The 12,343-nt window shown below is 37.6% G+C and overlaps 1 protein-coding gene across 1 annotated transcript in view; it reads left to right on the forward strand.

Moving 5' to 3' along the window:
* Positions 1-10,643, forward strand: part of MKKS (McKusick-Kaufman syndrome) — a 15,395-nt gene extending 4,752 nt beyond the window's left edge. The window contains exons 2-5 of the mRNA XM_003788013.2: positions 1,662-3,061; positions 6,164-6,339; positions 7,275-7,385; positions 10,142-10,643. Of these exons, the coding sequence (XP_003788061.2) occupies positions 2,008-3,061; positions 6,164-6,339; positions 7,275-7,385; positions 10,142-10,585 (1,785 nt within the window). The 5' untranslated portion in view covers positions 1,662-2,007 and the 3' untranslated portion in view covers positions 10,586-10,643. The remainder of the gene's footprint in view (positions 1-1,661; positions 3,062-6,163; positions 6,340-7,274; positions 7,386-10,141) is intronic.
* The last annotated feature ends 1,700 nt before the right edge of the window (positions 10,644-12,343 follow it).

Below are 12,343 nucleotides of genomic sequence, written 5' to 3' on the forward strand. Positions count from 1 at the left end.
CAAGAATCATTTGGGACACTTTCAATGATTTCTTTCTTTCTCATTTTATAGATCGAGCCAAAAGATGTGGTGACTGGTCTCACCACCACAAGACTGGTAGAAGTGCCAACATTGTGTCTTTTGAAAAGTTGTGTGTCGCCATTAAGTATTGAAAAAATTTTCTAACTGGAGAAATCATTTTATTAGTCATAGTTTCTATTGTGGGTGTGTGTGTAAATTATAACATGTAAATTACCATATAAAAGTCACTTGGATAAAGTTTCATTTAAATGTATTTCTCAGATTTTGCTAAATCTGAGATAGCCATCAAAATAATACTTAAGGAACTTGGCTGTTTCTGGCATAAGATAAACAGATTTTTCTTTTCTTCCTCGTGCTATAAAAAAAGTTGACTGTAGCTTTATCATCACAGGAAGAAAGCTGACTACCATTGCCTTCACTTTATTGGGGCCCAGTTGCTATGGTTACAGCCCTTTAACTAAATTGGGAACAGTAACCAAAATAACACTTTGCATAACATTCTCTTGTTCTGCCCACCTCTTTGCACATCTACAAATCGCGGTTTGGTCTGTATCACCATACTACACCATGGTCTACTTTAAGAAGTACTTTAGGCTAAGTAGTTATATTTATGCTAAATACTCTCCAAGTGCCTAGCATAGTTTGTGTATTCCTGAAAATACTAATACTTACACATTCAAAAGGCTATGCCTGAGCAAATAAGATCCACAACCTAAGACTTTTTTTTTTTATTTTCATGGCTTATTATTAATGTATCAGATTTTATGCCTTAAGGGACAATTTTTTTTAACAGGGACACTGTCCTTTTAGGGAAATTAGTATTTCTCGGTGTCCATTGGATATATGATAATATATTAAGACTTTTTGAAATTGACTTTCAAATCACATTCTGTTCATTCTGTTTTTCTCTTTGTCATCCAGCATGCTCCTTGGTTTTAATATTTATTATTACAAACTTATATTTGAGGATTAGTTGGTTAGGACTTCCAATATTGAAAAACATTGATTGGTGGAGTAAAACTATAAAAATTAGCTCTGACTTTAGCCAAGTTTCTACAACATGGTTTGTTCTTTGGTACAGTGTGTTGTGTAAATTTATTCAGCTAAATATAGACTGTACATTAGTGAGTTTCTGCAGTAGAAATGCTAACAGCTATCTCGTTTTCATAATTATTTATAAGCAGGATTTGATGTAAATGTACTTCTGTTCAAACCTAAAGTTTCCAAGCAAACCAAAGTTATAGATAAAAACACAACATTAAATCTTGATATAAGAGAATAAAAACATTTGAGACTTTTTTTTAAGACCACTACCAAATTCTGAGTTGTATAATGTAGCATTTCCCTTCTAGAAGCGTGCTATATTCAAATAAGTGTACTATAAGCTTTTTAGCCATATTGTAGTGTATTCCAAATCATTGAAAATATAAGCAACCTTTCTTGTAGAGGAGATTTAATGAAAGATAAAGGAATTTTAAGTCTGAATCAGTTAACCTTTCTTATTTTCTACAGGCTTACGCCAATAGGTAGTTCTTTTTTTCTAAAAAAATGGAGCAGAATATTAGAATAAATTATTAAATTGCCATCTACAAAATGGCTTGGATTTTTTCTCTAAAATGTTTTACTTTCATTTCTTATAGAAAGAAGCAGCTTTGAATCTGAACTTGATATTAAAAGAAGAAAATGAAGAACATCAGTTGGATTAGAAAGAACTGGCTTCTTGTAGCTGGGGTGTCTTTCATAGGCGTCCATCTTGGAACGTACTTTATACAGAGGGCTGCAAAGCAGTCTGTAAAGTCTCAGTCTGGAAGCAAACAAAAGATTATTGAAGAATGAAGTAAAATAAATATTTGGAATTACTAATTTGTCATTAAGTCATTATATTCTGATTAGCTTTATAAACATCAAAATATTTAATTTTGTAGCCTCATTGTTGCATTTTCATACTTTCATTCCTGAAGAATATTTTTTTAGATATTAAAACACATGACAAGCAATGAAAAGAAAAATAATGGTCCACAAAATAAAAGCTGCCTTTGCAAGCTAACACTTGAAATGTCTCGTTTAGAAGCTAAGAAGCCATCATTGTGTAACAGTGAGCCCCTGACAAGTGAGGGAGTCAGGGCCACACTTTCTGTGTGGAGAGGAATCGTGTCATCATGCTATGGCCCTTCAGGCAGGCTGAAGCAGCTGCACAACGGCCTTGGGGGTTACGTGTGCACGACCTCGCAGTCTGCAGCCCTGCTTCGTAACCTTTCAGTCACCCATCCCATAATAAAGATCCTTGTGACTTCCGTGCAGAATCATGTGTCATGCTTCAGTGACTGTGGCTTATTCACAGCCATTCTCTGCTGCAACCTGATTGAAAATGTTCAGAAAATAGTCTTGACACCCACCACTGTCATTAAATTAAACAAACATCTTTTGCGTCTCTGCACCAATTATCTGAACTCTGAGGCCTGTGGCTGCCGAATCCCCGTTGACTTCCACAGTGCTCGGATCCCCCTTTGCTTGGTGCGCAGCGTGCTGACCAGTAAACCCGCCAGTATGCTCACCAAAGAGGAGGTAGATCATATCAGCGCTCTGATCCTCAGAACTTTCTTGCTTACAATTCCAGAAAATGCTGAAGGCCATATCATTTTAGGAAAGAGTATAATCGTACCTCTAAAAGGTCAAAGAGTTACAGATTCTACTGTGTTACCTGGAATACTCATTGAAATGCCAGAAGTTCAATTGATGAAGCTGTTACCTATCAAAAAATCAGGGGCCCTCAAGGTGGCACTCTTCTGTACAACTTTATCTGGAGACCTTTCTGACACTGGAAAAGGAACCGTGGTGGTTCCTTGTGGGGTTTCTCTTGAAAGTGCAGTTCTGGACCAGCTGCTCAACCTAGGAAGGCAGCTAGTCAGTGACCACGTAGATCTTGTCCTGTGCCAAAAAGTCATGCACCCATCTTTGAAACAGTTGCTCAGTGCGCACCAAGTTATTGCCATAGACAGAATTGGAGTGACCCTGATGGAGCCCTTGAGTAAAGTGACAGGTAAAAATCACTCTTGGCTTTTGCCCCTTACAGTTAATAAATCACACGCATTTGGAGCAGAGATATTTTTAGTTTGTGTCACAGTTAACATCTTGGAAATTTTTAGATGCTGCCAACCTCACAGCATGTTTCAGTATCATTTCTGGCAGCAAAGGTTTCTGGAAAAGATTCTGTATTGTTCACTTATAAAAATGGAGTGATTATGATCATTTTCTGTTTGTTTTTCAGCCCTAAAATATACCACAGAGTTTATCGTATTCTAACCCCCATGTTAGAATATCGATAAGTCTAACATTCACATAATCCTGAAGTCTTTCATACTTCACATAAAATTCTACTTTGTAAAAATTTTAAATCATGTTGTATTTAGCATGCAATTTCACTGCTAGAATACCCCTTTGTGTTGCTTTTATCCTAATTCCCTACAAGTTCTATACTTCTGCCTACATAGTTGTTTCAAACTGGGAGGACGGGACATGTGTGTGCCCGTGTTTTACCTTTGTTAAAAATTATTTCCAGTTGACCTTGAGAACCAAGATCATGTTTTACTTTCAGCTCTGTAAGAGTCCTGGCCCACAGTAGGGATTCTAAAATGTTTGTTGAATTTGCTATAATGTGTTCAGCAATGTACAGAATTATAATAGGCAGGACATTCACTGTATTTCTCAAACTCAGCAAATTAGAGGCACCTGTTAGAGCCAAAGAAAAGTGACAAGCTGCTGTTTTGAGCCACTTTTCAGTGTTCCTTAATTGCTTTGACAGTATCAGAAAGATGATGATCGTTTATTTCTGCATCATTGCAGTTTTTTAAGTTATTAGACTGAAACCATTGTTAAAGTTTACCATTTATAGTCTTATTAAAATCATCAAAAAGGAGCAGTATGTATGCCAAGTGTTGAGTACATAATATCTGGGTTATTGCTCCACCTGCACAGTGATGGTCAAAGTAGAAATTACTAAATAATGGGAATTATTCTTTGGAACTCATCATTGATCTTGTAGGTCCAGCATGTATCCTTAAATATTTACTAGCATTTCATGAATCTGGCAGTGTCCAGCATGTGAATATTGGGTATTTCAGATTATTTAGTCAGTTTCTGAAATACAGAACATCTTAGCTAGGCACAGTGGTGTGCACCCATAGTCCTAGCTACCTGAGAGGGTGAGACAGGAGGATCCCTTGAGCCCAGGAAGTTCAAGTCAGCGTCAGCAACATTGGGACTATCTCTTTAACAACAGCAACAACAGGAAGATTTCCCACAAAAGCAGTATTATAAATGGGGACTGAGTTTTCACATAAGCCCCAAATTGTTACTGACACATACATACCTAGAACATGACATGAATAACCATAGCTTTAGTCTCGCATATTGAGACAAAAGGGAAAAGGGAGGCAGGACTGTACCAGGCGCATGGCTCAGGGACACATTTAGAGTAGGTGGAGTATTTCGGGGCCTAATTTGTCTTCCCTGGTGTATCTAGGTTAACATTACCTCCTTTCAATCCTTTGAACAAAAATTCCTATTTATTGATGATCTATGTTAAGTAGCGGATGTTACTATTGGTAGGAGACTGGGATTCATGAAGCATGGTGGGGCTTACAGAGCATTTTTAACATTTCTTTTGGCTCGATTTATTTGTAAAATACACATTAGTATTCCTGTATTACTCTCTTGTGAGGGAGCCAAAAAATTTAAATAACATGAGTGACTTGCTTAGCATCCAGTGGCTATAAAGCCATGTACTTGGGCTTTTTCAGAACCTGTTGTTTCCACCATGTAAAATTACACTATTAATATTCAGGCCTATTTAAATCACTCTTAGTCCTTATTCTTAGAGGCTTCAGAAGTGAAGGAACAATATTCAAATTGTTCAGTGATTATTTTGTAAATGTTTTTTGAGCTGAAAGTGTTTTTAAGAGAGTCTAATTCTGTTGCCCCAGGCTAGAGTGCCCTGGCATCAGCCTAGCTCACGGCAACCTCAAACTCCTGAGTTCATCCTATTGCCTCACCCTCCTAAGAAGCTGCGATTACAGGTACCCACACACACACGCACACAACACCCAGCTAATTTTTTCTATTTTTAGTAAAAATGGAGTCTTGCCCTTGGTCAGGTTGGTCTGGAACTCCTGAGCACAAGGGATCCTCCCACCTCAGCCTCCCAAAGTGCTAGGATTACAGGTGTGAGCCTCTGGGCTGCCCTAAACTGAAAGTGTTTTTAACCTTTTTTAACATGTTAGTTTGAAAGGAAAATGTCTTTTAAATGTTAATTTGAAAGAAAAGGGAATTGGCCCAAAGGGATGAGTAGTTCAGAGTTATTTTAATCTTTAGACTTTAAATCAGCATTATTATTCCTTGTAGAAGACTGGGGTAGGTTTCTCATATGACTTCTGCATTGAGAGATTTGGAAAATTGATGTCATCCCTAACTTATTTATTCATATTTTTATTAATTTGTAATTTATAAAACTTTTGCCATTTTACCCATGCAGATGGGAAGATGATATATCAAAGAATAAGTAAAATAAGTATGTCATATACTTTATTTTGGCATAATTTAGGTGGCTATTTACATACAAACTGTCACTAGGCAAAAAATAATAATAATCATTACATGTTTACTAAATAGAGCCTCAAAGGAATTCAGTCGTGCAACTATTTGGATAGCTTTATTTGTTTCAAATTGAAGATAATGCCTTAAAAATAATACTGTGTTTCCTCACATCATCCTCTTCCAAATTGGGTTATTTATTTGGGTCTTTGATCCCTAGATGGCTTCCCAAGGTTTCTGAGCTTCCTGAAACTGTATGCAAAATTACCTGTGCCTTTTTGTGGGAAGAGAGTACAAAATGGCTTCTAAGAGATGTTTGAAAACCTCTGAAATCAAAAGAACCTCTGCCTTTTTTGTATGTCAGTTTAGTAACAGAATGCTATTTATTTCATTAGTTTAAGAAAATACATCTTATTTCTTTATCCTGCTTCTCATATTTTAAATGATATGCTTGTAAGACTCTTATATTGGCTAAGAATAAACACAATAATTTTAAATGGTTGTTTTGCACCTTTGTTTATACATTTTGTGTTTTCTATACTTCAAAAAATAGGAACGCAGCCTATTGGTTCTCTAGGCTCAATATCAACTAGTAGTTATGGAAGCGTGAAAAATCTGCGTACTGCAAAATTTGGCTCCAAACATTTTTTTCATCTTATTCCTAATGAAGGAACAATCTGCAGTTTGCTTCTCTGCAACAGAAATGATACTGCCTGGGATGAGCTGAAGGTAAGTAAGGAATTTTGAGTTCCACATACAGGGGCTGAGGCAGGAATTACATGGTCACTCAACAAGTACTATTATTTTGTTTTCACATTAGTGAGCCGTGCTTTTGGTTCCCTTGTAGCTTCACTGGGTGGTATAGAAAGCAAGAGCAAGATGAGAGGAACGTCACAGAAAGCTTATTTAAATGCTTGTGACATTATAGTGGACTTGGCATGCGTTGATATTTATTATTTCTACCACTTACAGGAAAGCTAAAACATACTTGATAGGTGACTAATTTTCTTAAGAAATAAGTTGGAACCATGTGCTCTTTAATGCTAATGTGTATGAATAATTCACTTCGAAAATGAGCCACCCAGTCAATACCCATCATCCGCCCTTAGTGGTGTCTGTCACTCTGTGCCACCAATAAGACATGCAGCCTTTGCATAGGGGAAGAGATAATCTGTGGGATAGGTCACAAGTTCTGAAGACTCTAGGCTTGGTGAATATTAAAGGTCTATATGTTTTTCTACTTACTATTGGTAGGTTGTAGCTGTGTTATTTCCAAAACAATTTGCAATAGATTTTGTATTTATACAACTATTTAGACTGAAATGGTTTCTTTAGTAAAAATACCAATAAACCTTGCTGACCCACATATCTTGCAACCATGTATTTTTAAATCTCACTTTGAAAAGGTAAGTATGTATGAAAGAAAACATTAATCTGGCTCCATGAAAACAGACTTCTGGCTAACATATTTTTCTTTTATCTCTATTCTTTATTATTCCAAATGTATTAATCATATTATAACCCTCATGACACAGGTATTTTTCTTTCACAATTAAAATCAGGCTCTTTGAGTGCGTTGTGTGGCTTTGAGATCGTCCTTGTGTTTCCCCATATATGACCTGAATGTCTGAGTGTCTGATGCTGATGATGTGTTTCCTTTTTAGCTCACATGTCAGACAGCTCTGCATGTCCTGCAGCTGACGGTCAAGGAACCCTGGGTGTTACTGGGAGGCGGCTGTACCGAAACTCATTTGGCTGCATATATTAGACACAAGGTAAGTACGACAGCCCCTTCATATTATCTAAATTCTCAGCAATGTTTATTTTTTTATTTTATTTTATTTTTAGAGATAGAGTCTCACTTTATTGCCCTCAGTGAGTGCTGTGGTCTCACAGCTCACAGCAACCTCCAACTCCTGGGTTTAGGCAATTCCCTTGCCTCAGCCTCCCGAGTAGCTGGGATTACAGGTGCCCGCCACAATGCCCGGCTATTTTTTGTTGCAGTTTGGCGGGAGCCGGGCTTGAACCCTCCAGCCTTGGTATATGGGGCCAGTGCCCTACCCACTTAGCCATAGGTGCCGCCCTCTCAGCAACTTTATGAGATAAGTGCAACCAGAATATCCTAGAGCCTTTAACACAATTTTTCAACGTCTAAGAGTTCTAAAACACTTGAGGAAAGTAACAAGGTAAATATGAGGTAATACCTTTATTGCAATGATTATTATAAATGTGATCTTTTACTAAGGGTCACATTCTCTGAGAATTGTCTACATGTACTGCATGTTGAAACTCAAATCCTGTCACTGGGAGTTCTCACATTTGAGATCTCAACTGCTACAGTACAATAGTAATTGATGTTCACAGTGAAAGGGCCAGGGGTCTACAGAATACTTCAGTGCCTTTCAGAACATCAAGAAAAAAGGAGTTTCATTTATTTTTTTATTTTTTTATTTTTTTATTTTTTTTTTTTGAGACAGAGCCTCAAGCTATCCCGCTGGGTAGAGTGCCATGGCATCACAGCTCAGAGCAACCTCCAACTCCTGGGCTCAAGCGAGTCTCCTGCCTCTGCCTCCCAAGTAGCTGGGACCACAGGCGCCCGCCATAACACCCGGCTATTTTTTTATCGCAGCCGTCATTGTTTAGCAGGGCCGGGCTGGATTTGAACCTGCCACCTTAGGTATATGTGGCTGGCGCCTTAGCCACTTGAGCCACAGGCGCTGAGCCAGGAGTTTCATTTATTAAAGCATTCCATGTATCGGATTCTGTTATAATTTTTAAATAAATATTTGTGTATGATATTAAATCTATTAAAGAGAATTTTTTATTAGTCTAGAAAACTACACTTCCAGATGATTGTCGGATAGTGCATTATTTTTCTGACTAATTATTTTACAAGTCTTGGTCTACCTTATTTGAAGATAGATACAGAAAAAGTATATATAAGTGTCTTCCACTTACATTTGCAGCTGACTCATTGAGTAAACAGGAGAGGTATCCAGAGACTCCCAGTGGGTGACTAGGATTGGAGAGTAAACTTTTATATAGACATGCCCTGCCCTGCCACCCCAAATAAGTTAAATTCTATTTGAAGATAGATTTCTACTGATGCTAACTGAACAATATTATAATCTGTAAATGGAATTGAATAAACTGGACAAAGTATTTTGGAGGAAGGAAGTGTCTTGAATAGAATTTTGAAGAAACAATACAGCATTGAGGATTTGGGGGGAAATATGCAATAGAGATTATCTCATTTGGTTCAAACCTTCTGGTTTTAAAAAACAAGTGGTCACTGTTTTTAAGTAGTTAGGATATGAATTTTTTTAGCCATTATTCAATCATTAGTTTGCTGATACAGTCACATGCCACTCGACAGGGATATGTTCTGAGAAATTCGTTTTAGATGATTTTGTCATTGTGCAAATATCACAGAGCGTACTTAGCCAAACCTAGGAGGTGTAGCCTACTACACACCTAGGCTGTGTGGCATAGCCTATGGTCCCGAGGCTACAAACCTGCACTACGTATCACTGTTGGCAATTGTAACACAATGGTAAGTATTCATGTATCTAAACATATTTAAACATAGAAAAGGTCAGTAAGGGCCAGGCACAGTGTCTCATGCCTGTAATCCAAGCACTTGGAAGGCTGTGGTGGGTGAGTTACCTGAGTGCACAGGTTCAAGACCAGCCTGAGCAAGAGTGAGACCCTGTCTCTAAAAATAGCCAGGAGTTGTGGCAGGTATCTGTAGTCCTAGCTACGTGGGAGGCTGAGGCAAGAGAATTGCTTAAGCCCAAGAGTTTGAGGTTGCTGTGAGCTGTGACACCATGGTACTCTACCGAGGTATGCTATCTCAAAAAAAAAAAAAAAAAGAAAAGAAAAGGTCCGTAAAAACATGGTATTATCACCTTATTAAGACCACCGTTGTATGTGCAGTGTCTGTCATTGACATGAGTATGTGGCACATGGCTAGGTGTTCATTTCAGTTTCTATCACGGAACTTCTAGGATAAACTTTTTAAAATAGTAGAACCAAAAAACAGTTTAAAGTCGTATTATCGTTTCTATTATTAAAGAGAAGAGTATCCATTTTTAAATCATTGATGTGAAAATTATATATGTCCCAAAATGTGCATTCTCATTTTAAGCATATCGAACATTTTTCTAAGATAAATATGTACCTCATTTGGGACAGTAGTCCTCAGAAACTTCCCTCTGTGTGTGTAAAAACCTGTAATGCATTAAACCTGTCCTTCGCATATTGAAAAGGTGCCACCAAGCCTTATTCAGAATAAGCTGATGATGGGGTTGTTGTGATTCATTCATTCCAATATCATAGAGTGCAAGTTTTTACTACAACCAGCCAGTTTAAGGGGGTGCAGCCTGGCCAGCTGACCTATACAAGTCCATTAGCTTGTAGTAAGTAGTAACTTTATGAATAAGGTTTTAACCAAGTCTCTTAATTTTCTGAAAGATTTTTACATTAACTGTTCTGTATGTGTTTTCAATGTTTTTATTACTTAACTCTTTAGACTTGCAATGAGCCAGAAAGTATTCTCAAAGATGATGCTGGATGTACTCAAACGGAGCTTCACCTAGTTGCTGAAGCATTTTGCAGAGCTCTAGAATCTCTCGCTGTCTCTTTAGAACATGACGGAGGCGAAATTCTCACTGACATGAAATATGGACACTTTTGGTCAGTTCAGGCACATTCTCCCTCTGCTGTGAACTGGTCAGATTTGCTTTCACGGTGTGGCTGTGGATTATACAATAGCCAAGAAGAGCTCAGCTGGTCTTTCCTAAGAAGCACGCGTCATCCTTTCGCACCACAAACCTGCCTTCCACGTGAAGCTGTGGGCTCCAGCAGCACCCTGACTGTGGACTGTTTGACTGCTAAGCTTGGTGGCCTACAGGTGGCTGTAGAAACAGCCAATTTGATTTTGGATCTTTCATATGTCATTGAAGATAAAAACTAATATGATAGAATGACATGTTTATATTACAAACAAGCTAGTCAGGTGGCAGTTAAGAAAATAATGAGTGTGTGTGTTCTCTCCCAAAGGCCCATTTTGCGTATTTGGACAGATGACTCATAAATGTACTTATTTAAGAAACAAAGGTCTGGGGCAGCACCTGTGGCTCAGTAGGTAGGGCGTTGGCCCCATATACCGAGGGTGGCGGATTCAAACCCCACCCCAGCCAAACTGCAACCAAAAGATAGCCGGGCCTTGTAGCGGGCACCTATAGTCCCAGCTACTCAAGAGGCTGAGGCAGAAGAATGGCCTAAGCCCAGGAGCTGGAGATTGCTGTGAGCTGTGTGACACCATGGCACTCTACCCAGGGTTGACAAAGTGAGAATAAAAAAAAGAAAAGAAACAAAGGTCTGATTTGTCAATAGAAATGCTGTAAAATAATAAAAATGTGAAGCATTATTATTAAAGATGTAATTTTCTTAGGGAATCCATCGTGACCATAGAACATTGATCTAAATTTTTGTTGTTATTTTAACATCATGTGAAAAGCATATAGAAATAAAAAATTCCTAATCCATGCTCTAGTTTCAATATACTTATTATAGATATTTTGTAGTTAGTAATTACATATGTATAAAGTACAAAATTAGATTCCAGAGTATCACAAAGCATTCGGTATATATTGCTTACTCTAAATAAATATTCAAACTGCACAACTATAATTTCCCAGTTCTCAGTGCTTTTCTATTCTTTGGTGGTTAGGTAATAGACGTTGAACCTGGTTTGTCTGCAGTTGTTAGTTTGTATTACAGTTCCACATTTTTTATATTTGAGGAAACATGTGATTAGGGAAAATAGGTTTTTATAGTAACTAAGGCTGAAGTAACTTTGTAATGCCTTCACATTTACAGTAGGAGGAAGAACTGGTTTGTTTAGGCCAGAGCTTTTCATCTTTGACACAAGTGACATTCTGGAGCAGATAATTAATTCTTTGTATGGGGGCTCTCCTGTGCATTGTATAATAAGTTGTTTAGCAGCTCTAGTCTCTACCAGTAAATAACAGCAGCACACCCCAGTTGTGACAACAAAGAATGTCTCTAGACGTTGCCAGATGTACTTAAAGAATAAAGCTGTTTATTCTTTAAGCTACTGCTTTAGACTGACAGAAAAGGAAAGAAAATGAGTCTCCTACCAGGACTTCAGAAAGCGGCAAGGAAAAGGAACTGGAAGTTATTTATTTCTAGTTCACTCAAGTAATGCAAAAAAAGACTAGACCGTTCTAGGCTCCCACATTTCACCAAAGAATGTAATTTAAATTTTATGCAAATGCACTGAGGAAGAAACATAGAATGCCATTAAAGGAATAAGTATAGAGCTATAACAGATGTCAATACTAAACTTCAGGAAAACATTTTGGAAATTTTTGGCAAATGAAGCAACCTAAAAGTCAGTGATCAGATTTATAGCCATGATCAAGGGAAAGAAAAATTTTAAACAGTTTGCTCTAATACTTTTGTAATCAAAAATAATTTTTACTCTGAGTCAAAAAAAAATTACAGTTATAAACTCAGAGTAATCCCATTTGTATTAAAAAATCAACTACATCTCAAGCTTCATAATTTTGGGGGTTTTTAGACAGAGTCTCACTCTGTTGCCCAGAGTAGAGTGCCATAGCATCATAGCTCACAGCAACCTCAAACCCTCGAGCTTGAGCAATCCTCTTGCCTCAGGCTCCTGAGGAGCTGGGACTATAGGCCACCA

Source organism: Otolemur garnettii, unplaced genomic scaffold (assembly GCF_000181295.1).
Source record: "Otolemur garnettii isolate 467f Iridium unplaced genomic scaffold, OtoGar3 scaffold00025, whole genome shotgun sequence".
Taxonomy (NCBI): domain Eukaryota; kingdom Metazoa; phylum Chordata; class Mammalia; order Primates; family Galagidae; genus Otolemur; species Otolemur garnettii.